Here is a 26654-nt window from a genome sequence, read left to right as displayed (position 1 = left end):
TATATTCTTTTGAATTTTCATTTTCATTTACATCCACAAAAAACAACAATGCTTCCACAAACGACTGGTATTATACAGTTTGCAAAGTATATTGTGCAACATGCTAAGATATGCATTTAAAGTAGGAAGGCAACAAATGCCTTCATTAAGTGTTCATTTGCGTGCTATTCTAGTCACCTGGTCTATTCAATTTCTTCATCCTGCTATGTAAGGCAAGCTTACGTAATATCTTGCTTTGAAATCTGCCTATCATGATGAAAGAAATGAAAGGTCATTTGACCAAAATTGTCCATGAAGTAACTACGAACTGGTCTATTCGCATTGCGAATTAGGATATCCCTCGCTTCGCTAGGGAAGCTGCAGCCGCCAGGGCCTCGAAAAGAGGCTAGGTTACACCGGGTGGATTCGGTACTATTCTCTTCTCCCTCCGCGAACATGGCAAATGCAAGAAAACTAAGGAACATTCGAATTCACTTAAACCATCCGAATTAGGCCGGATTCGGCTTTAATCGGTCCAAATGTATTCGGGAGAATTCGGGTACGGTGTAACCCCCTGGCTAAGCATTATACGGAAAGCACACATACCCCGTCACATTATCATTTTCGTTGTCATCAAGCTCACATTGCCCCCCCCCCGTATCATACACAGTTCAGAAAAACTACGCAACATGTGTAACTGTTATACAACGTGATTTATTAGATGAACTTCTTGAAAGGTCAGTTTATATCTTATTGTGAATATGAAGGTATATTATTCACTGTACGAATATGAATCTGCGGAATACTAGAAGTCTACAGAGTTAATATAATCGTATTGTTTATACGACACATAAAAACAGTCATGTGATCGTTTTTTTTATGAAGGCATAGAACCTTGCATTTAATCAGATTATAAAAAAAATGATTGACCCAGCGACCTTGATATTACTTTGTCTGTAAGGCGGCTTAGAGACGTCGTTCCGATGTATTAAGCGCTATATAAATGCGGAATATTATCATCATTATTACCTAGGGAGAAGAAAATGATTAAGCGAGTGTCGTATTGGAAGAGCCAAAAAGGAAACGATATTGGAAAAATTATTTCTTATTCTATACAATGTGTTTAATCCTTCACTAGATTTCACGATTGATTGTGCATTTTATTAAATGGAATAAATCGTGGAGATTTTTTCTACAATCGTTGCTAAGCTTTGTGTTACGGACCCAAGATGTGATATTCGTATGCAAAATTATTCCATGCGACACCATGCATGCAATTCAAGATGCGAGATTAGAAAATCCCTTGCTTTCATGAACGTTCGACTGCTTATCACGCCTGCCCGCCTGATCGCGGCATTCAGTGATTTCAAGTATGGTGTTCGGTGTTGGTGTTGAGAGCGTAAAAAAGGCTGCTGAAACGAGCCCCATAGCCATCACCGAGCTGACTTCAGAGGAGCGATACCGATCGAGTTATCGATATCCTATGACGTCACGCCTCTGCGCTGCGCTGCTGATCATCTCAAATTTACGCGAGAAATTCTCGACGACGAAAGTGAAATCGGGAAGAAATTGCGGCAGAATCTTATCTTACAGAATGCACAGGTTAAAATCACTGCAATAATCAGAAAGCATAAATATTATTTTTCATTAAAATGTGTAAAACTCTAATGATTTGCGCTCATCTTCACTGTAATAGATAATTTTACGGGGGTGTTTTATCGTGTTCGCCTCCTTTCCGTGAACTACAGTTCATCAACACCAACACCGAACTTGAAATCACGATTTCCCCAATCCCTTGGGGTTGGTGTTGGTGAATAGGGAAATTGCACGTAGATCGTTAACACCAGCTGTAATGCTCGGTTCAGCAGGCGATATTGGGTGATCTCAAGTACGGTGTTGAAATCTAGTGTTGGGACAACACCAACACCAGCTACAACACCGTACTTGGAATCACGCTGGTGTTGGGATTGACCTCGGAAAATATGACGCATTTCCGGCAGTTTGTGTTGAGCTCTGGCGTTGAATGTCGTCTGCTGAACCGAGCATTACAGCTGGTGTTGACGATCTATGTGCAATTTCCCAATTCATCAACACCAACCCCCAGGGATTGGGAAAATCGTGATTTCAAGTTCGGTGTTGGTGTTGATGAACTGTAATTCACGAACAGGAGGCGGACACGATGAAACACCCCCGTAAAATTATCTGTTACCGTTAAGATGAGCGCAAATCAGAGTTTTACACATTTTGATGAAAAATAATATTTAGGCTTTCTGATTATTGCAGTGATTTTAACCTGTGCATTCTGTACGATAAGATTTTACTGCAATTTCTTCCCGATTTCACTTTCGTCGTCGAGATCGGTATCGCTCCTCTGAACTCAGCTCGGTGTTGGGGCTCGGTTCAGCAGCCTATTTCACGCTCTCAACACCAACACCGAACACCGTACTTGAAATCACCCATTCAACACCAGAGCTCAACACAAACTGCCGGAAATACGTCATATTTTCCGAGGTCAATCCAAACACCAGCGTGATTTCAAGTACGGTGTTGTAGCTGGTGTTGTCCCAACACCAACACCAGATTTCAACACCGTACTTGAAATCACCCATTGTACTACAGCCACTCAAACATTAGACGTACATGGTGTTTTATGACATGGATAAGAAAGAGGTTTTCAAACAAATCGAGTACATGTTGAGTGAGGAAAACTTACTAAATCAAGGCTTAGGTATATTTCATTACAGTCCATCGAATCGATGTTGCATCTAACGTGGGTTATTAGTTGATCGCTTGCAATTAAATCCCTCGGTCATAGTAACCTCTCCAGCTAAACCATTTGACATGATTCATCTGCACAGCAAATTTGTCTGAAATCGATCGTGTTTTGTTATTTTTTTCTTCGTTTGCTGGCTCCTCATACACAAACGGCAAGCCATTTCGCATGCTGTCATTGTGTTTTACTTTCTCCCGAAATGGGGGATTAGATTTCTAGGGAATTCTAGGAGGGGGCACTTCCATTGACAAGTGGATACCAGCCGGCGTGACCATGCGGTTTCTAAAAGACCCTAAACATGTCTTTCCATATTATCAAAATGCATCTCTTAAGAAGCAATGGCGCGTGAAACACCACCCTTTTTGGACATTATTTTTTTACCGTAAACACGTAGCTTTCCTAACGAAATATGTACCACTTTTTCCAGTATTTTAAATAACGTTTTTTGACACCTTTGCTACGTTACATACGTAACGTACCAACTCTTGATAAAGAAATCCCTTTTACGCGTATTTCTACCTGGTATCCACTCGCCAATTGCCAATGGAACTCTGCCCCCCCCCCGGCGGCTACTTCGAGTTCTCGGAGGAACCAAATGTGGCTCTGTAAACTCGTCCGAAATCGGATGTTGCCATAGCAAGCAGAATTTTGCACACTACCCGAAGGTTAAATGGTTCCGTTGTAGATGCAAAAGGTAAACGAATTCTCATGTCATATAACTTGCATTACAGGACAGTCTCTTACGATGGACCCAAAAGTCTCTTCCAAAATCAACTATCTTCGTAAAGGTCTGTTGACGTCGTGCAGCGAAAGGTCCGAATTATTGTGTGTTGTACGGGACTCAGAAATATCCCGCAACATTTGCAACTAATGACAATTTGCAGCTACTTCCCCCCTGGACGACATTTCTTTTATGTGACCTCCCAGTAGTACTTTATTATTACCACAAAACAAAAATTGAAATTCTTCGTTTGCTTGCGCAGAAGGTTAAAAAACGTTGTGAAAATGGCTGATTTTTAAAGACGCAACCTTCTGCCTGCCTGTCAGGCGTTCGTCATTTCAGAACAGAGAAGGGTGATAATCGCATTTTTCTTCCACAGGGCAGAAATGGCCTCTATGAATGAATTAATATTTTGTATTATTATAACCAAAATGCTCATCTTGCCAGAAGCAGCGAACTTAACTTCTTGTTGCATTATATTTCCATTGTTTATCATACTTTTTTCAGCGGTTGATAGCTGTTTAAATCATTCTGATATACAACTTTTTGTTTAAAATTTGAAACCACTGAATTAAGTTCAGCTTCTTCTATCCGTCTATGAACAAAATCTGTAAGATAATGAGATATAATCATTGCGTATACCATGATATCACTAAATGTAGCAGAATTACTTCAAGAAAATGTTGCCAGATATTGTCTAAAATACTCCATCAATTGGGTAGCACGGGACGAATTACTTTATAAATATTATAATTGTTTTTTTTCATAGAAGCCAACAACTAATCGTTCGTGACGTTAGAGATAGTTGTTGCATCATGCATTACACGTTACTTTTATAAACATTTATTTTTCTTTATTACCACCGATCTCATGTAGTGATAAAACCCCAACGGCTTTAGGAAAAACATGTTAGTCCAACACCGTTTCCTTTTCAGTTCTTCAAACATAATCTCTCCTATTATTTTGTTCTCTCTATAATAAGAAAACCTTCCTTAAGTATTGATGTCACGCTGTCAGTCATGTTTTCCCCTTGAAATGCGATATATGTAGGAGGCAAACAATCGAAATGAATGAAGGAAAAAGGATATCATCAAGTGCCTTGCAATGAGATATATGACAATAATATCCTGCAGAATTAGGGCACGCTTTCGCATGCTCACTATCCTTTTTGTATAAATTGTTTTCTTTTAGATCACATATATTTCGATTTCCGTCCAACAAAACATGTCAAGTCGTCACTGGATATGATTGAAGTGATATTTGATTAGACATTGCATGAAGAGTAAATTTTTTGGAACTTCGTTTGATAGAATCTTTATTACTTTGGGAGAACTTGATATTTATTAATCTAAATTGAAATAGGAATAGCGATAACGTTCACGTCTAAATGACAAAAAAATGTAAGATAATGTATGCATTAAAATAGAGGGGGGAAATGTGATGCTATTTACTTTGTCAGATTCCGATTGTTCATAGGATTGGTCATCGTTCAGTGCAAAATATTTTAATTTCTCTTGATCATTACAAGCAAATCGACCTTTAAAGCATCCCCGATGCTATTTCCAATAGCTGTTTCAAAATATAAATCAGCTTACCTTCACATCAAGTTGGAGCATGAAAAAAAATCAAGCAATCTAGATAAAATATCTTGGTTATAAGCATAAAGGGGTCTATACATGTATTCTCCAGGGAATTGTAAAGCTGGCTGGTGGCTGGTGCCATCCTGATGACATTTGATTTACAGTGTCCATCTAACGACAGGGAAAGACTGAAATGATATCTTTTTATGTGGAGTATTAAACACTGAATTTTCCGCATTCACTTTCGCGGTTACCATGGCAACCGCAAAACAATAGAATACAAAGATGCCTAGAAAAACACAAATCTAGAGAAAACTGAACTTCGTTTTGCTGAAATTTCTTTTGTAATCTGAAGGTAAAAGCATCCCAAATGTCTGTACAGAGCCCTTTTTCATTTTCTCACCATCTAGTACTCTTTTTGATCCCCACAATCAGTTTTGGCGGGAAACGCCTAATTAAGTATGCATAACTTAATTTTCTCAAATTAAGGGGAACAAAATGCAAAAATGGCTTTGTAGAGACATAGGTCATGTCAAAATGAAAAAAAGTTCCAAATATGAAGTAATTTTGGTAAACAGTTACTGAGAAATTTGAATTTGTGTGTTTTAGAAAATAAGTCAGGTAGTTCAAATATGACGAAAATTAGACAGGAGATATTTGGGAAAAATTACAATGCAAGTGAAATTTGGACTTCATTCATACAGTTTAAAGTGGTTTATTTACTTCCTTAGAAGGCACCAGCCTCATACGTAACTCCCTCTTCCTTAATAAACGTTTCTTCCCTTGATTTATGTGCTTGTCTTGCCGCTATTCTCTTCTTTTTAAGTTCTTTGGCACGTTTTTCACTCTGATGTACCGTTTCAAGTCCATTGCGTGGTAGGCTTGTAACGAGTGTGCTCCTGCTTTGATGCCCAGTTCCAGAAGAATAGATGCTATTCCTTGCTGTCCATCGTTGAAAGTCACCACACCCATTGCAGTGTTGTAGTGCCTTGATGCTCGGCCTTGGCCTTAATGCGCATTAAGGCCTACTTTTTCAAAGCCTTGGCCTTGAGAGGGCCTTGGCCTTGAGGATTTTGAGCCTTGAAATTTCAAGGCATTTTCAAGGCATTTTGTATTTTGTATTTTTATTTGCTTTTATAAAAGTAATTTATACATGATGATGATTTAATTATTCAGTATATCTAATGACACAAATGGTCAATACTACCAGTCAGCAGTAGCAGCAGCTGTAGAAGTAAATGTACTAGCAGAGCCATCAATTGTCAATATCACCATTATCTAGAATTATCACATAATTATGTAACAAAGAGAAGTGATGAAAAAACTATATTTATTGATAATATCATGACTAATGATGATAATGACAATATCAATAATAATGATAATAATGACTATGATAAAGATTATAGTGATTTTTTGACTAGAAATAATTCTGACAGATCTGACTGAAATTTTGACAACAATTTTCAGACTTTAAAAATAGCTAACTCTAAAGAATGATAACAAGGTTGATTTCTATTCCATTAGGGTTTTCCTTGTATTATTACCTTTGACCAACAAGAATGTTTTAAGTCTTAATGATATTCTGAAAAGATTTGGTAAACACAATATTCAATTTTGTCATTTTTCAAATGGGCTATGTCAATGGCATGATAAGCCAAAATTTTGAGGGGCTAAGCATGGCATATAGAGCAAAATTTCTGCCCCCAAAAAGTTAAAAGCGATTGCAGCGAGCATAATTTTTCAGCCTTATACTATTAGAAAAGCTAATTTTGTGATATATTGTGACAATGTTCAGAAAATGATGATCAATTTTAAATCCTTTCCTTTAATACGTTTATTCTTGGTGGTGGAATTTCTTGATTCGCTCTTTTTTTTCTGGGAGAGGGGGTCCTGATATTATTGAACAGGCGAGAAAGAGGAATGTGAAGAGAGATAGAGAGGATAAGGGGGAAGCTGATGGTTAGGCAGAAAATACTGCAAAATCAGTTAATATGTTGATTGGCAGTACATCTAATTGAGTTGTATATATTTTGTTTTGGATCTTGTGTCTCAAATTGACAAAACAAAGTAAAAGAAAGAGCTACTTATTTTTAATCGTATGGTTTGACAGTGAATTTCATTTCACTATTTGAAAATTTCAACTTGCGCTTTGTGCTCTCTTGCCCCCCCCCCCCCAGAAAGATTCTCTGTAGGAAAAAATGCCCGTTTTCAAAAATATAAATGCCTTTTTTTCCAAGTTAATTATTATTGTAAAGTAAGGTTCTCATTCTGTTCCCATTCACACACAAAACAAATGCTTAGAATGTCAAGTTTTCAGGTTGGAATAATCAATATCACAAATTTTTCAGCTTGCGCTTTGCGCTAGCATCATTTGGTTCGATTTGATTGGTGAAATAAGTATCCTATTTATGGGCCGCTGAATGATGTCAAGAACAGCTTCCTTTCTGGTCAGAAAAATTTCAGCTCGCGCTTAATTATTTAGTAAGATGCACATCTTTTTCATGATTACAATAACAGCTGGGATATTAAATTTTCATTTCTTATTGCACGAAATGTCCAGAAGTTTGAGCTTGTGATTTGTGCTGGCAAAATCTCACAAGGCTGCCCTTTTAACAGTAATTAGCGCCATAATTGACCAAAAATTTAGTTGTAAAACTTCAGAATTTATTTTTTTTTGCAAAACCGCTTGCTCGCTGTGCTCTCTTTCAGAAGAGTAAAGCCTAAGTCAAAATATATGTCCTATCAATTAGAAATCACTTATAAAAGGCTTTGCTGAACTGAAATTCTAGAAAACACACAACTTCTTCATGCAGTTAATAATCTCATTTGAAAATATATGTTTACACCAAAATGTTAATTTTTTAGCTTTTACCCCCCCCCCAAAAAAAAAAAATATGTTCTGCCTCCCCTGTCTCAAGGAGTAGAGAAAGACATATGTTGAGATTGGGCATGCCAGGATCAGATCACCTTGGCAATAATAGTTATTGCAATGTAAATCGCCTAGAAAAATAATGTATCAAATGAACAAAGGTAACTATATCATTATTTTGAATATATGTCTAAATCTATCATGAAATTATTTTTATTTATGTACACTGAACAAGGGTCAAAATTTCCGCTCGCTCACACCTTTTATACACTTTGTCTTGTGTGTCATATCTGCCGCCTAATAATTGTTGTCTCATTGTTCCATATATTGAAAGTTTGAAAATGCCTTGGCCTTGAGGTTTTCAAGCCTTGGCCTTGGGTTTCCATGCCTTGGCCTCAGCCTTGATTATTGAAGCCTTGGCCTTGAGTATTAAAGCCTTGGCCTTGGAGGTTTGAGCCTTGACTACAACACTGACCCATTGCAACTCCTGTCTTGAATACAGCGTTGGAAGCAAAGGGTTCTTTCGGAAGACGTGTCCATATTACAAAATTCGCACTTTCACATGCATTTTGTGTGTAGCCCTCAAGGCAGGCTGAAAGCAGCCGCTCATCTGACAACCTGTCAAACACAGGTTTGGTTTTGTCCTTGATTGTGTGTGGAAGGGGATGTTTGTGTGTAAATTCATTTGTTTTCAAAGCTCTGTCTCTCTGAAATTTGCACCAGCTTTCCTCTCCTTCGGGGCAGAAGTTGTGAATTGGATTCTCGTCCGCAGAACAGCGATGTTCAAGAATTGCTGTGACCTCTCTTTTCATTTGTTGGAGGTTTCCCTTGTTCCTGCGAATGGCTAGTCCATAATAGATTTGCAGCTAATCAATTTCTTTGTCGGTTAGTCTTCTCGACCACCAACCGTCTTCCCGTCTTGTAGTTTTGCCCTTCCGGTTTTCTTCTTCAGTTCTCGTAACGCTATTCCCATGCATGCGCTTCTGAACATGTCCGACACACTCTTTCTTTACGATCTCTACATCATCGCCATAGGGCTTACTTTCGCTAACCATTTTGAAGAGAGGACTTTTTATAAATTGCACAAATTTTCCTGATAGCAATCTGAAGTCTGATTTACAGACCATTTTAGTAAAAAAATTCAAAGAAATTTGACATTTTTTGCTACGATATGACCTTTTGAAGTTTTGGATGTTTTTACTATGCATGTTATCGATGTTTTTAGCTGAATTTTAGTGTAAATAGTTGTTTTTACTCCAATGAAGGGCAAGTTTGACACCAGTTTGAAAAATAGGTGAATACATGTCTAGAAACTAGAATATCTAAGGAACTCAATGCTATTCTTACCCAAAATCATGGTATTTTAACCAAACTGACCGTTTTCTTAGCTATGAGTCCCCTTGAAAAAAAAGAGAGTGAGAGAAGCAATGGTACAACACATCCTGGGTCTGGTAACACAAACCTTAGCATTAGATTGCATTTTTGTGATTGATTGCAGTGTAATTACTTGTGGATTAGTTGTTAATATCGGTGTTGGTAACAATGATAGAGCACTGATCATCATGGCGGCCTTTTCTGCATTCCTTCCCATCATCATTTTGTTAAATGATATACATGTTGTGGATTTATTTCTCATTGGTAATATTACGACTATTGTCTTAATGTTTGTTTTATATTACATTTGTTATGTGCTGTCTTGTATACTCATGTGATTCTGGTACTGACGTGAATGCAGCAATCAAATAAAGTCATAGCAAATAGCGAAATTGAAATCATTGTTTCCCTCGAAATTTTTATATGATGATACCTTTCTGACGTGATGCAACCCAAGATATATATGCAAAGGCCATCGCATTATTTAATCTGTCCTTTCCCAAATAGCATGTGAAACACGCATTATCCTCCCTAAATCATTTGAACGATTTTCAGTTTCTAATACGATCCCATAATTATATGATTATTTTATGCTTCTATTCCATTTAAAGGAAACGGTCTTTTTTTATGTCTGTCCAATTTGAAAGAAACGGTCTTCTTGTGTGTATCCTATTTGAATGAAACGGTCCTCCTACGTCCATCCCATTTGAAGGAAACTGTCTTCTTATGTCTATTCCAAAGAAAGAAATTGTTTTCTTATGTCTATCCCAATGAAGGAAACGGTCTTCTTGTGTCTATCCCATTTGAAGGAACGGCCTTCTTGTGTCTATCCCATTTGAACGAAACGGGCCTCTTACGTCCATCCAATTTGAATGAAACGATCTACCTGTGTCTTTCCCATTGAAAGAAACGGTCGTGTTACGTCTATCCAATTTGAAGAAAACTGTATTTTTTATGTCTATTCTATTTGAAGGAAACGTTCTTCTTATGTTTATCCATTTGATGGAAATTGTGTTTTTATATCCATCCCATTTGAAGGAAACGGTCTTGTGACGTCCGTCCCAATTTCAAGGACATAGTTTTTTTTGTCTATCCCATTTGAATAAACAGTCTTCTTATTTCTATCCCATTTGAAGAAAACACTCTTCTTATGTCTATCCCATTTGAAGGACACAGTCCTTTAGTCTATCCCATTTGAGGGAAACAATACTTATTTCTATCCCATTTGAAAAAAAAACAGTCTTCTTATTTCTATCCCATTTGAAGGAAACGGTCTTGTTACATCTGTCCCGATTTGAAGGACACAGTCTCCTTATTTCTATCACATTTGAAGGAAACGCTCTTCCTATGTCTATCCCATTAAAAGGAAACAGTCTGATGTCTATTCCTTTTGAGGGAAACAGTCTTATGTCTGTCCCATTTGAAGGAAACCGTCTTATGCCAGTCCCATTTGAAGGACACAGTCTTTTATGTCTATCCTATTTGAAGGAAGCAGTCTTATGTCTTTCCCATTTGAGTGAAACAGTCTTATGTCTATCCCATTTGAAGAAAACAGTCTTGTTGCGTCTATCCCAATTGAGTCGATAAACAGTGACTTCATATCTAAAGAAGATCGGGTCCAAATAATTCATGAACAGATCGTGAAACAATTGTTGCCAAGTTGTTTGCTGTTCGTATCCCGTAAAAAGCAAATAAATACTTTATGAAAATATAATTTTTTAAAGGAAAAAACTAAATAAAATTTACAATAGATATGTGGATATATTCGTATCAACTAAACAAACTCTGAAGTCAGATTTATTGGAAAATTAAACATGATGGATTAGACAAATCAACAAGCATTTGTGGTAAGCAGAGTCCCCAACACAACATACAAGCGGACCACTTTCATAACCATTGGCGAACATTTATCAACGTCTATCTATGCACACATACACACTCCCACACATGTGCATCCTATTACACACACGCACTTTCTCCCACAGGATGTAGTGTGTGCATACATACTGTGTACTACTTAATCATCACACACACCACTTATACACAAGGAGGTGAGATATATATTTATGCTCACACTTGTCGAGGAGGTGAAATGTTATTGATTATAGTTTGTTAAACAAGACCAATTAAATCTATTTTACATCATAACTGAAATGCATGAAGGAAATAGTAAGAAATTAATAAATTTACAGGACAGTAACAAAAAATCAATGATGTACCCTATTCTCTGAATTGGGATGATTTTAAGGATTTTTTAAAATGAATGTTGACAATACAAATTTAGACTCATTTAAAAACGATTTTTTTATTTGGAATCATCCTGACACTATACTTTTATATTCCATTGTGTCATTAGTGAAAAGTTTACAGTTGCCGAGTGACTCTACTTTTGTTAACTATCTCAAAATGAGTCCGAATAGAATCCAATGAAAATAATTACCTCAAAGTGTTTTTATGTATAAATAAAAAAAAACATTAAGAACCAATAATTGCTGGGAAATGAGCAAAATAAGAATTCTATCAAAACGTCGGGTATTTCTCAAAGCAATATCAATACACTGACCGACAATTTTGAGCTAAGATTTCATGATATCACAAAGATTAGTTTACATTAATGTATCATATCTAGATGTATCATAATATTTTGATAATTAACCTTGATCTAAAAGACTTTCTCAAGAAATAATTTTTTGCTGCAACTACTGTATTTTGCCTTTAAGGTTAACATCTAGGTTAAATAACCCAACATGACAGTTGATAGAATCCAGCTACATTTGGCATGTTTTGGGTTCATTCTGTAATAAACGTTCGACTCATCTCATCGTGGCTAGATTCCTCACAGTTCAACACTTATACATGAGCATGAATAATTGTATCGACTGTTATATCCAGGTACATTGTTTGAATTATTGGAGTTTGACATTATCAGGTATATTACAGAAATTATGTTGCCATGGGAACAAAGCTTTTGCCATGGTACATGTACATCTCAATTAGAATGCTTAGGGAATCAGGCCTTCACCAATTCTGATACATCGGAATAGCAATTACATTTATATTGCAATGAATATTCTAAATAATTGAGGACAGAAACACTTAACCAATTTTCGAGATAAGGAAAGAAAACGTGATAGCGAAGTACATATGTATTTGCAAGGACTTACATAAGGGAATAGAGTCTCATTATAGTGTGAATTTTTTAATGGGGGGTTTAGCTGATAATAAACTTGGGTTTAGATCCAGTCGAAACTAAAATATTAAACCACAATTCTATGGAATGCTGGGCTAACTAGTAAATGAGTTGACAACTGGCAATCCATTAAAGTGTGATTTAAGTGAACCAGAGGCGTTGATCATATTCATTATTAAAAAAGTGTTTAAGTGTCCAGTTTTCAGGTCTTGACATCCACAAATTTTTCGCTCTCAAAAGGCTTATTACATAGGCCTAAGTAAATAAGATAATACATATCCATGAATTCCTAGTAATTACATTGCCCCCTTTTTCAGAATAAAACATCGACGAGTTCATCTCGAGTTTAGGAAGAGGAATAGAAAGGTAGTCATTATTTTTTTTATTATAACAAAATGTCCTTAAAACGTCCCGATCCAAGGTCAAAAATAATAATTAAAAAAAAAATCAGCTCGCGCTTCGCACTCGCACCGTTTAAATGCTTCACAATTTACCTACACAGTGCTTGAAATAATGCTTAAATTGACCCTTCTTCAAATCGCAATATAATTTTTTCAGCTCGTGCTTTGTGCTCGCAATACTGATTTTCATAATAAAAGAAATGTATTTAGAATGCCCAGAGTCTAGGTCTAAATCTAAAATACGCCCACGTATGGTTTTTTTTTGAGATACAAAGCTCTTTCTTTATTTAAAACGCGCTTGAATTATTACCGTAGTTTCCTATTTTTAGGTCCAAATCTCATTTTTCTCGCTCGCATCATTATTGATATACCTATCCTGTTCAGGATTGCAAAAAGTGGCTAGAATATCCATTCTTAGGTCGGGGTTACAAAACTATTCGGCTCGCGCTTCGCGCTCGCAGTAATTATTTAGTTATATACGCATCTTCTTCAGGATCACAAACATTACTTAATATGTATGTTTTATACATATGTATATATATATTTATATATATGAATATATATATAAATGTGTAAAGCTTTCCATGTACAACAGCTTTTGGCAACTCTTTTTTATTTAAATATTGTAAAGAAATGGATGAAGAGAACAATGGTAGGCGTAGCTTGAATCAAGGTTCCCCAGAGCTATCTACCCTTTGGAAAAATTGGTGATGCCGAAAAAATGTCTCTGCCGGGAATCGAACCCGGGCCCCCAGCTTTGAACGCCGGTGCCTTAACCACTAGACCACAGAGACGGGTTAATGGTTAGGGCGAGCCAGATCCGATTGACCGTCAGATAGACAGATTTTCGACACTATATCAATTATATATTCCTTTGTCGGGTGAAGGTGAGTTTTGAACAATGACAAGCCGCCATGCCTCAGCTGGATCGAAGCTATTGCTTTGATACAGTACACGTATGGGGGAAGAAATACAAATGTGTAAAGCTTTCCATGTACAACAGCTTTTTGGCAACTCTTTTTTATTTAAATATTGTAAAGAAATGGATAAAGAGAACAATGGTAGGCGTAGCTTGAATCAAGGTTCCCCAGAGCTATCTACCCTTTGGAAAAATTGGTGATGCCGAAAAAATGTCTCTGCCGGGAATCGAACCCGGGCCCCCAGCTTTGAACGCCGGTGCCTTAACCACTAGACCACAGAGACGGGTTAATGGTTAGGGCGAGCCAGATCCGATTGACCGTCAGATAGACAGATTTTCGACACTATATCAATTATATATTCCTTTGTCGGGTGAAGGTGAGTTTTGAACAATGACAAGCCGCCATGCCTCAGCTGGATCGAAGCTATTGCTTTGATACAGTACACGTATGGGGGAAGAAATACAAATGTGTAAAGCTTTCCATGTACAACAGCTTTTTGGCAACTCTTTTTTATTTAAATATTGTAAAGAAATGGATAAAGAGAACAATGGTAGGCGTAGCTTGAATCAAGGTTCCCCAGAGCTATCTACCCTTTGGAAAAATTGGTGATGCCGAAAAAATGTCTCTGCCGGGAATCGAACCCGGGCCCCCAGGTTTGAACGCCGGTGCCTTAACCACTAGACCACAGAGACGGGTTAATGGTTAGGGCGAGCCAGATCCGATTGACCGTCAGATAGACAGATTTTTGACACTATATCAATTATATATTCCTTTGTCGGGTGAAGGTGAGTTTTGAACAATGACAAGCCGCCATGCCTCAGCTGGATCGAAGCTATTGCTTTGATACAGTACACGTATGGGAGAAGAAATACAAATGTGTAAAGCTTTCCATGTACAACAGCTTTTGGCAACTCTTTTTTATTTAAATATTGTAAAGAAATGGATGAAGAGAACAATGGTAGGCATGGCGGCTTGTCATTGTTCAAAACTCACCTTCACCCGACAAAGGAATATATAATTGATATAGTGTCGAAAATCTGTCTATCTGACGGTCAATCGGATCTGGCTCGCCCTAACCATTAACCCGTCTCTGTGGTCTAGTGGTTAAGGCACCGGCGTTCAAAGCTGGGGGCCCGGGTTCGATTCCCGGCAGAGACATTTTTTCGGCATCACCAATTTTTCCAAAGGGTAGATAGCTCTGGGGAACCTTGATTCAAGCTACGCCTACCATTGTTCTCTTCATCCATTTCTTTACAATATTTAAATAAAAGAGTTGCCAAAAGCTGTTGTACATGGAAAGCTTTACACATTTGTATTTCTTCTCCCATACGTGTACTGTATCAAAGCAATAGCTTCGATCCAGCTGAGGCATGGCGGCTTGTCATTGTTCAAAACTCACCTTCACCCGACAAAGGAATATATAATTGATATAGTGTCGAAAATCTGTCTATCTGACGGTCAATCGGATCTGGCTCGCCCTAACCATTAACCCGTCTCTGTGGTCTAGTGGTTAAGGCACCGGCGTTCAAAGCTGGGGGCCCGGGTTCGATTCCCGGCAGAGACATTTTGGTAGGCGTAGCTTAAATCATGGTTAAATCATGGTTCCCCAGAGCTATCTACCCTTTGGAAAAATTGGTGATGCCGAAAAAATGTCTCCGCCGGGAATCGAACCCGGGCCCCCAGCTTTGAACGCCGGTGCCTTAACCACTAGACCACAGAGACGGGTTAATGGTTAGGGCGAACCCAATCCGATTGACCGTCAGATAGACAGATTTTCGACACTATACCAATTATAATTTCCTTTGTCGGGTGAAGGTGGGTTTAGAACAATGACAAGCCGCCATGCCTCTGCTGGATCAAAGCTATTGCTTCGATACAGTACATGTATGGGAGAAGAAATACAAATGTGTAAAGTTATACATGTACAACAGCTTTTGGCAACTTTTTTTATTTAAATATTGTAAAGAAATGGATGAAGAGAACAATGGTATATACATGTATATATATATATATATATATATATATATATATACAGTGCGTCTCACAAACAAGTGGAATTCCTCTGGCCGTCTCACCTGCATCACGCGGTTCAATATAGCAGCAGTGCTCACTTTGAATACTACTCTAACTCGCACAAGATGTTCAGTGATACATGGTTACTCTTATTTCCCTTTTTTATGAACTAGACCAATAAACTTACAGAGATATGATGGTTATTCAACAAAAAACCCAATTCGGCCAAAGTTCATTGACCTTTGACCTTGGTCATGTGACCTGAAACGCGCACAGGATGTTCAGTGATACTTGATTACTCTAATGTCCAAGTTTAATGAACTAGACCAATAAACTTTCAAAGTTATGATGGTAATTCAACAGATACCCCCGATTCGGCCAAAGTTCATTGACCCTAAATGACCTTTGACCTTGATCATGTGACATGAAACTCTAATAGGATGTTCAGTAATACTTGATTAACCTTATGGCCAAGTTTTATTAACTAGGTCCATATACTTTCTAAGTTATGACGTCATTTCAAAAACTTAACCTCAGGTTAAGATTTGATGTTGACGCCGCCGCCGCCGCCGCCGTCGCCGTCGGAAAAGCGGCGCCTCAGGTCTCCCTTTGCTTTGCAGGTGTGACAAAAAACGAATTCGAGATTTATCGATGATTTATCATAATTTAATCACAAATACAATATACAAGTGACCTACCATATTAAAGCTTAGAATCTCTTCTTTCATCTAAAATTCCTGAATTATTTCTCATTCACGCATGAGTGAACAGGAACAATTCGAGGAAAGGATACCAAAAACTCATTTGGCAGGGGTATCTTTATTTCAAAAAGAAAATCACATGTGTAAAAAGTTTAGTATCTGCTCTTTTATTTGACACCTTAATCATAAAAAATGGTCAAGAAGTAAAAAAAAAGTTCTGTTCCCTCGAAACAATCGTAGTATTTCCATGATTTCAATAAATAAACGTGTTTTCACCGGTTTCCCACAGAAGCTATCGCACGGTTAACAAAACACTTTATGCATGGCAGATCGTCAACAAAACGGAGTGTCGAGTAAGCCTGAACGCTAGTCCGTATAACCTCTACATTTTATAAAATTATTGAAATTCAAGCCTTATTTCAATAACCAGAACTTTGTTATTTCTTGATGACAAGGTTATCTTTTTTATGATTACAAAAACAGCTCGGAATATTTAATTTTGTATTATTTTATGAAATGCTAAGAAGTGTGAGCTCGTTATTCGTACTGGCAACATCTCGCAAGGATGCCCTTTTAACAGTGATTACTGCCATAATTGATGAAGATCGAATTTTACAACTTCAGACTTAATTTTTTAACCGCTTATTCTCTACGCATTCTGAAGCCTAATAATCTTGTTTTGAAAATATCTGTCTGTACCAAACTGTCATTTTTACATACAAATGCCATTTTTGGTTTTGACCCCCCTCCCTCCCGGGTGTGAAGAAAGGCATACGTTGAGAATGGGCATGTCAGGATCAGATGACCGTGGTAATAATAACTATTGCAATGTAAATCGCCTAATGTACAAAGGTAACTATATCGTTATTTTGATATTATGTATAAATCTATCATGAAATTATTTTAGTGTACATGTACAAGGGTCAATTTTTTTTTGCTCGCTCACACCTTTTATACAATTTGCCCTGTGTGCCATGTCTGCCGCCTGAGCATTGTTGGCTCATTGTTCCATAATTATATCGGAAGTTTGAAATGCCTTGGGCTTGATGGCCTTGAGGTTTTTAGGCCTTGGCCTCGGGCATTAAGGCCTTGGCCTTGGGTATTAAAGCCTTGGCCCTGGAGGTTTGACTACAACAATAAAAACATGTTATTTTCTTAGGATAAATTTGGCGATTTATACGAAAACGTATTTTGATCGGGTGTCCGATCAAAGGAAAATATCCTCGTGTTTTTTCCCAATTGTTCACAAATCTATTACAAAGCATGGACTGGGTTGGAATTTTCAGGGTATTATAATCTTTCCCCCTAGCTTCTGGATGTCCGATTCCAAGATTCATAAGATGAATATTTACAGTCTATTGAAAGAGCGCATTGTGTGAGGATGTGTGTGTATTTGAGTTTTGTGAGACGTGTATCAATCAGATATGATTGTTTAAGTCTGGACCGACCCTTAACGTCATCATCTGAAAGACGTGATGAGGTCTCGCTCGAACCTTGAACCTCTGCATCATTGAGAAAATTCAGAGGAAAATAAAATACCGCAGTGAGAGGGCGCTAGATACATGAATGCTTGTTTTGAAAACAAATCAGATATTATTGTAGGAGGTAGACCAAGACCAGTCTCGTACTTCCATAACCGGGATTTCACTGCTAATAATCTACTGATGATAATTCAAAGAATTTTTCTGTGATTAAAAAGGAATGGATACAAAGTGATTTTATAATTATAGATAGTGAACATTTTCAAATAGAACTGAAGATCTTTGGTTACCTATATGAATTTATGGATTTAAAAGTCAGATATGTATATCATGACTTTATTGAGCAATTTCAATAAGAGTACACATTAAAGGTTTTTGATGGACATTGTGAATATGATCTTGGAATAGGGGAGTTGAAAGAAACCTTTACAAGATTGAAAAATGCTTTGATATGTAGTAAAAAAAGGAGTTTCAGTACAAACTATTACATGGGGCAGTGTATACAAAAGAGAAGCTCTTCCAATTTGGTTTTAAGTCAGACAATTTTTGTTCCTTTTGTAAACAACAGGTCGGAACATACCAACATTTATTTTTTGATTCTTTTAAGGTTAAACAGTTATGGAAGGAGGTCATGAAAAAGCTTCATTTAAAGGAGGTTAGGATTGATGATTGGAAAACAATTTTTCATTGGTCTATCTGGTAAATGTGTGAGAATACATGCAATAAACTGGATAATCTTTCTGCTAAAACGTATAATTTTTAATTCTACAGAAAAGGGCGAGCCACTGTCGCTACAGATATGATTAAAGTTTACAGAAACGAAGAGTATCATATAGGCAAGAAAACAGGGAATTTGGGAGTACACTTAAGAAAATGGGAACAACTTGGTGCGTTTCTTTGACTTTTCATTGATCGTACTCTATTTTAGTTTAGCTATTTTTTTTTTCCAATGACACAAGACAAGTTACAGATCGACTGACCGGAACGGATGTGCTACCTGTTGTATGATTTGTGTGCGTGAGGGTTTGTGTGTGTGTGGATGTGTTTTGGGGGTGGTATGTTTGTGTGGTAGGGAGTGTGAGTTGCGTGTGGTGAGTGAAAGATATATACCTTCCTCTTAAAGACTGGAGTTTCATGAAAAAAGTAGTTTATTTGATTTAACATAATTTTAATATTGACATGATATAAATATTGAGGTAATTTTGTTCTGTATTATGTACCTTTATGGTTGTTTTTTCTTATATTATGCACTTTAAAAAAGTCATAACGTTTGACATAAAAACACTTTCGTTGTAATGTCTTGAAGAAATTGTAGTTGTATTGTTTTGAGATGATTTTGATATGAATTTTATATGCTCTTATTTGTTTTATTTTCTATATGCGATAATTTCTTTGTGAATATCTTGGTTTGTAATTTCTGAAATTGTAAAATCATATTAAGAGGAAGAAATAAAATATTATTTAAAACAAAAAACGAAAACTTAAATATTCATAGACATTCGGCGGTTGACAAAATGTTCAAACGGCTAAGACAAGTTTTATGATTGGCATGTTAATGTTACTGAAGCATTATATGTAAGTATATCAGGCTTTGAGAAAGAATAGTGGGAATTGTTTATCCAACGTTGGTCTGGCAATTAGTATTTTCCCCGAGGGGCGAAGTTTCTAGGGAAAAATAATGTTATTGCGACTCCAACCGAGACTCTGGACGCTATAGGCTCTAGAGTATCGGAGCTTGACTCATCCTGTTAGGTGTGCTTATTCACAATTTAATTATCCTGTATGAATGGCCGTCATGGAATTATATTTTATGAATAATAATATAGGTTTATTTACCCAGGGAAGCCACTTCAGTTTCGAAAACTGTTCTACAAGCGGGCCCTGCTATTATCATTATCCCGGCTTTAGCTGAGCTGCTTAGGCGCTCAAGCATTCACGGAATTTCTTCCTACCGGGTACCCTCACCTGGGTTGAATGCAGCACAATGTGGATGAGTTTCTTGCTGAAGGAAATTACCCCATGGCTGGGATTCGAACCCACGACCATCTGTTTCAAAGTCTGAAGACTAATCCACTCGGCCCCAACGCTCCACGCTCCATGAATGAAAATCAAGTAATTTGGGCGACGAGAGATTATATTCTATTTCGTTTGCTTATTTTTTTCGAGAAAACGGTACGGATCTGAATCCGGTAAGCCAGGGAGCATGCGCAGCTCAACATTGAGAGAACAAGAGAACATATCGAGCATGCGCAGTTCCTCCATGAATTCATATAAAAAATATACGGAGATATAAAACTATACGGAGCTATTTGAAGCGATGAGTCCTCCCTGTTGAAATTTTACTTTGTCACATGATCACGAATTGACCAATCGCTTATCTAGAATAGTCATGACTTTTCAGAAGAGGGATATAATTCCCATTATTGACCGTTTACCAATGCTAATGGGGAGCATAATCAAATGGATAACCAACTGTCATGAAATTATACTATAAAAAAACTACACGATACTATAAAAAAAATGTCGTATCATGACAACTTACTGAAGAACGAAAAGATAATTTTAAGGCTCACTCGCTTGCAATATTTCAAAATATACGGAAAATAACATAATAATATCCCCTCCCGTGACCCCTCTCATCAGTTGTTTTGTCTCTTTTTGCTGCCATCACAAGTGGCCTTGAAAAGATTAACAGCCCTCCCCCCCCCCCTCCATAACACCATCGCCGTCTCAATCACCATTAATCACATTACAAGTATATAAAAAAAGAAGATATGTATCTTGAAATTAATTTGGAATATAATATATTTAATTGCACAGGCCATAATCGAAACATAACATAATAAAAGCATTTTCAGTGCGTCATTCTGTGTAATAATTTGATTATATTAATATGTAGCACACAAGAATACGCACACGACTCGCTGGCGTATTTTTGTTAATGGTAATTTGCTTCAACCATACCTAACAAAAGTTAACGTATGCATTGACATAGCAAAGCCCCTGGCTCATTTTTTTATAGCCTTCAATGATTTATCAAAACTGCTTCACACAGACAAAAAAAAGACATCATATAGAAGTGAATGAAGAGAACAATGTTAGGTTTAGCTTCAATCAGGGTTAATCATCTTAATTTCGAACAAATGCCTTCCGGCAAAAAACACACGTCCTTGTCTAATGATGCAGCTACGAAAATGTGTGCATCAAATAAACTTACATGTTGGAAAAAAAGCACGAACGTATCAACCTTGTTTTTAACGTCATTATACATCCAACACGTGGACTACCTACAGAATATATATAAATTTATGTGGGTTTGTGTGTGTGCGCGCACGCGCGTGTGTGGGTGAGGGTATGTGTGTGTGTATATATATATATATATATATATATATATATATATATATATATATATATATATATGTGTGTGTGTGTGTGTGTGTGTGTGGGTGTGTGTGTGTGTGTTTGTGTGTGAAACTATACATGTACAACAGCTTTGGCAACTCTTTTATTTAAAGACCCTGACCGGTGTAAAAACAATCATATATCAAAATAAAGGTAATGGTTCATAGAATACAAATGTACCAAAAATATTACATATATCTCCTTCCAATAAAATATATGGCAAAAACTAGATCAACTGTAGATTTCATAAATTCAAGCTTGTGGGAAAGAATATATGTGTATCCCTCTGTGATAGAAGTTAAGAGAATGAAATGCGTTATCTTGAAAGCAAAAAAACACCCAGTTTTACTGTGTACAAACCTATGGAATCACGACGCTTCTTACACAACGTGACGTCACGGTCTCGAGGCAGGTGAAAAACACAATAAAGCCTATTTTTTTTTAAGCCGGGTTTGAAGCCCGATAATTGGAATATTCTTAACCCAAATACTCAGCTGGGAAGCGATGAAAATGCATAAAGCATACATTGCTGTATTTAGTAGCTTATAAGCTTACGATTGGTATATAATTTGTCAATTTCATTTTTGGGTCCGGTCTGGGTCTTTAAATATTGTAAAGAAATGGATGAAGAGAACAATGGTAGACGTAGCTTAAATCAAGGTTCCCCAGAGCTATCTACCCTTTGGAAAAATTGGTTATGCCGAAAAAATGTCTCTGCCGGGAATCGAACCCGGGCCCCCAGCTTTGAACGCCGGTGCCTTAACCACTAGACCACAGAGATTTTCGACACTATACCAATTACCTTTGTCGGGTGAAGGTAATTGGTATAGTGTCGAAAATCTGTCTTTCTGACGGTCAATCGGATCTCGGTCGGCCTAGCCACTAGCCCGTCTCTGTGGTCTAGTGGTTAAGGCACCGGCGTTCAAAGCTGGGGGCCCGGGTTCGATTCCCGGCAGAGACATTTTTTCGGCATAACCAATTTTTCCAAAGGGTAGATAGCTCTGGGGAACCTTGATTTAAGCTACGTCTACCATTGTTCTCTTCATCCATTTCTTTACAATATATATATATATATATATATATATATAAACTCCTCAAAAAAGTTTGGAAGTCTGACTTTGATCGATAATCCCTCCTCGGTTTTAGTGAATATTAATGTGCAATTGATATCCTACATGCTATGATTATTGTTCTTATGGAGGTGCAGTGCCTTGAAATGTGGGGCAAGGTCAAAATTCAAAAGTTGCAAATGGACACAATATTGAAAGTCCGTCTTTTTTTCCGAGGTGATAAGTGAGTTTCTCAGCGGCTTCTTTTATTTTTATACACCTTAACATCAACAATTAACATGGAATCAAACATTCATCTTTCAAACCACGACTTAAACATGTTATCTCACAGAATCATCACTACATAATCCCCAACAAAACATCGAAAATGAAAAAGCAGGGGCTTGATTTGAAAAGGATTTTCATCTCATCTGGCACAGACAAAAAATATGTACTTTATTGACCCTTCATGACCGTTTATGCTCGTTTTTTGGCTTTTCAAGTCAGACCTCATCCAACACTTTTAAATCCTGCTCTTCAAGATCATAACATATAAAATATGCATTGTGTAAAGTTGAGAGTTGGGAGAAATTAATGGCCAAACTGAGATTTCCAAACTTTTTTGAGGGGTATATATATATATATATATATATATATATATAATATATATATATATATATATATATATATATATAAATATCGTCGCACGCACCGCGAACCGTCCTCTCTGCATGCGCACTTCGATGGGAAAGTTAGTTTGGCAGAAAACGCATTTTAAGAAAAGCTTTTTTTAAACCAGCAATAAGTGCACCTACAAGGAGAGCAAATTATTTACCAGCGTTTTCGTTCGATAGTTCAGATTCCAAAGTTTCATCCCGTATCTTTATATTTTCTTGAAGTGAATTATTTACGCTACAGTGGGCATCGTAACAGAGCGGACGGTTCGTGGTGAAATCGCGAGGCGCGATAGTGCACTTTATCTATTCCACGAACCGGCCTCTCTAATATACTAAAGCGGTTCTTCCTGGAGTCCAAAACATACAACAATGGTTAATGTACATGATCAAATAATCAAAATACAAATCCAAATAAGATACTTGACATAAAAAGTAATGAAAAACAATAATGTAAAATGATACTTCATAAGCCTCCCTTATCCGTCCACTAAACCTATCCTCACCCATCCTTGCACCCCGCTTACAGATTAGGGCACGATTGAAATTTCTGATTTTTGTTTCTGGAGAAAGGCTATTTAATAATTTGATAGAAGGAAGGCCATTTCACTCTTGCGAAATACACCCCCCCCCCCAAAGAAAAAATCAACATGGTGGAGATTTGAATTAAAAAAAAATCGCAAAAGGAGTAGAGTAATAAGTTTGCAAGTTATCCTTAAAAGCTTATTTCAAAATTGCGACTTCAGAGCTAATTTTTGAAAAGAGGTAAGCTTTTCCATTAGGCATATACTTAATTTTCAGTAAATTACAGTTCTCACCTATGTATTATATCCCTAGGAGTGTTGATGAAAAGGTAACATAAAATATTATCTCCGCACAAAAAAAAATATATATTCCGTATCGACAACCACCCTATACATTACGATGGCCCCGTTAAGGGGGGATCAAAAGAGAGGTATATCCGGTCCATGCCCGCCCCCCCCCCCTCTATTGAGAGGCATAAAACAATATTTTTAAAGTTATTTTTTTATTTGTGAGCGTCCTTTTTTGTCAACAGCAATGCTAAGGCAGCAAAAAAAAAATGGATATCGGTGCCAGTGGATAGTGACAACAAAACTACATCGTCGCTTTACACTATAGCGACTAACATTTTATTTTTTGAAATGACTACTAAACGCATATTATACGCCAACAAATTTTGGGTGAAATTTATTAATATATAAACGAGTGAAAAGAATAAAATCCATGTAAGCGCACATATTCAACGATTTTTTAATCCCAAGGGAGTCCCCCAAAATAGGAAGGAAAATGTTTTGAGGCAAATCAATAATATTGGGAAAAATAACGGTTTGCTTCATTCTGGCTCTTTTTCCCGCAATTTATGTGTAAGCAGTGGTGGACCTAGATAGATAGGTGCACATCCGGCCCTTGCCCCCCCCCCCCTTGGTAGCTATAAAGCGGAAAAAATCGCGCATAAGCTAATGTAGACCTCCTTTTGGGGAGGGGGGGGGGGCTTGCCCCAATTTTTCCTGACACAAATCCCCATCAGTCATGACTAAAGAGCCACTTTTCTTCTGAACGAAAACAGCCCCCCCCCCTCCTCATTTGGAACATCTTGAATCTGTCCCTGTGTATAATGATTCTCATAACGCAAACATGCCGCACATGTTTCAATTCTTAACTATAACAAAATCTGGTCTTAATATGTGGTAGTGCTGTAGTTGTTCTGCATTGTCGTGCATGTGTACATCAAAAGGTTGCCCCACCCCTCTCTGGGGTATCAGTTATGACGATATTTTTTTTACTTTTCTGTTCACCATAGTTTGTTTTTTAGTCCCTCGCGGGTAAATAATTTCCTAGCCGCTTTTCTGAACGGGACGTTGGTATAGCTGTAAACGAAGATGTTCACAACGTGGTTAGTGCTTCGGAACGTCTCGAATGCTCCGATAACGATGGCCATGAAATTTGTGGTCAGATTTCGAATTACTCGCTGCTGGAGAAGGGTAATCATTATGAGAGGTAACCACGTGATGATGAAATAGATGGTAATAAAGAGAAGCATTTTAGTGGTGGAACGACCACGGATATGTGCCACCCTTCTCCTGGGTTGATTCAGCGCTACATCCTGCTTCTCTGTTACAACTTCCGCTTGCGAATTTTCCGACTGAGGCTGAGAAGTGGAGGCAACGGACCTGGCCACAGGGAACCTTACTCGGGGTTTACCAGGTTTAGTTTGCATTGTTGCTGACGTCGCACCTTTTGCTACGCCTGCAGATGTGCACTGAGTCGTCATCGGGTTCTGATTAAGGCCAACGTCAACTGTGGATTTGTATTTGTCAATCTGCTTGTCTATAGGTACTTCTAATTGTTCTTCCATAACAGGGTTACTATGAGAACTGCCTGAGTCCTGTTCAATCCCTGTTTCATTTGTATGTTGATGCAATTTACTGTTTGCGGTGTCTTGATCAAGAGGAACTAAAGATGCACCGGGAGCGGGACCGCCTGTTCCCGCTGGTCCATTGGCAACCAATTCCGCATGCACCTTAGCTTGCCTTCTTAAGAATCTGTAAATCTGGCCGTACAGTGTAAGTGTTATCATCATCGTAACAAAAAATGTCACTGGAAACAACACAGAGACAATCACGGTAGCTCGCTGGCTTAGAGGAAATTCGCAATTTACCTCTAGCTCCAGGTCTGAATTTACGGCACGGGTGTAGATCGTTCGTGGCATCATCATCAATATGGCTACCATAACGCACAGGGCCGATGCGATTGTAGCCATGCGTAGTGTGACTCGACGTCGGAGTGGACGGCAAACAAGAAGGTATCGGTCAACACTGATCGTCATCATTAGGAAGAGTGACGAAAAAGCGCTGCCGTTTTCCGTCAGCTCTGTTACGACACAAATTCCGTCGGTAACGAGACTAGCATAGGCTGTCTTAAAGAGAACCATGGGCGCAAATACACTGGCGACGACGTCGACAATGGCCTGGGCGACGATCAAGACATCCGTGCTGGTTTTCTTCTTTTTCTTCTTGTATACCACAAGTATGACTGCATTACCAACGACACCGAGGATACATGTGATTACAAGCGACACAAGCTTGATAATCTCATCTTCATCGAAGTCGAAATCATCGTCATCGTATTCAAAATCATCTACCTGCTCGTCCGACATTTCCGTAGAAAAGTTAGAATCCATGGTTCTGTTTATAAATCATGGACCCACCTAGCACAAATGCTCTGATGGAGTCGTACCGCTTCGCACTTGTAATGAAAGAGAGAGAGAGAGATTGCAGAAAGTGAGTGAGTTTCCTGCTACTGCCATAATATATAAATGTACATTGAAGCTGGTGATATTGCTGTCAGCTTATTGGTTGATCATGAGTACCGCCCAGTAAAAAAGTCTTCAGATGCACTAATGATTTCTGTTCTCCGTGCATGACGCAAGGCAATCGACTGCTATACGGATTCTTTTAAAGTGGCACAATTGAATATAAAACAATCTCGGCATGTTTTTATTT

At 37.7% G+C, this 26654-nt stretch overlaps 1 protein-coding gene across 1 annotated transcript; it reads right to left on the bottom strand.

Moving 5' to 3' along the window:
- Positions 1–24943: 24943 nt before the first annotated feature.
- Positions 24944–26308, bottom strand: LOC121430208. The gene has a single exon (XM_041627487.1). It carries the CDS (start codon positions 26306–26308, stop codon positions 24944–24946), a length of 1365 nt encoding a protein of 454 aa, XP_041483421.1.
- Between the last annotated feature and the right edge of the window lie 346 nt (positions 26309–26654).

The sequence above is a fragment of the Lytechinus variegatus genome, chromosome 16 (assembly GCF_018143015.1).
Source record: "Lytechinus variegatus isolate NC3 chromosome 16, Lvar_3.0, whole genome shotgun sequence".
Classification (NCBI taxonomy): Eukaryota; Metazoa; Echinodermata; class Echinoidea; order Temnopleuroida; family Toxopneustidae; genus Lytechinus; species Lytechinus variegatus.
Note: the sequence above shows the minus strand (reverse complement) of the source record. Positions and strands in the feature narration are given on the sequence as shown.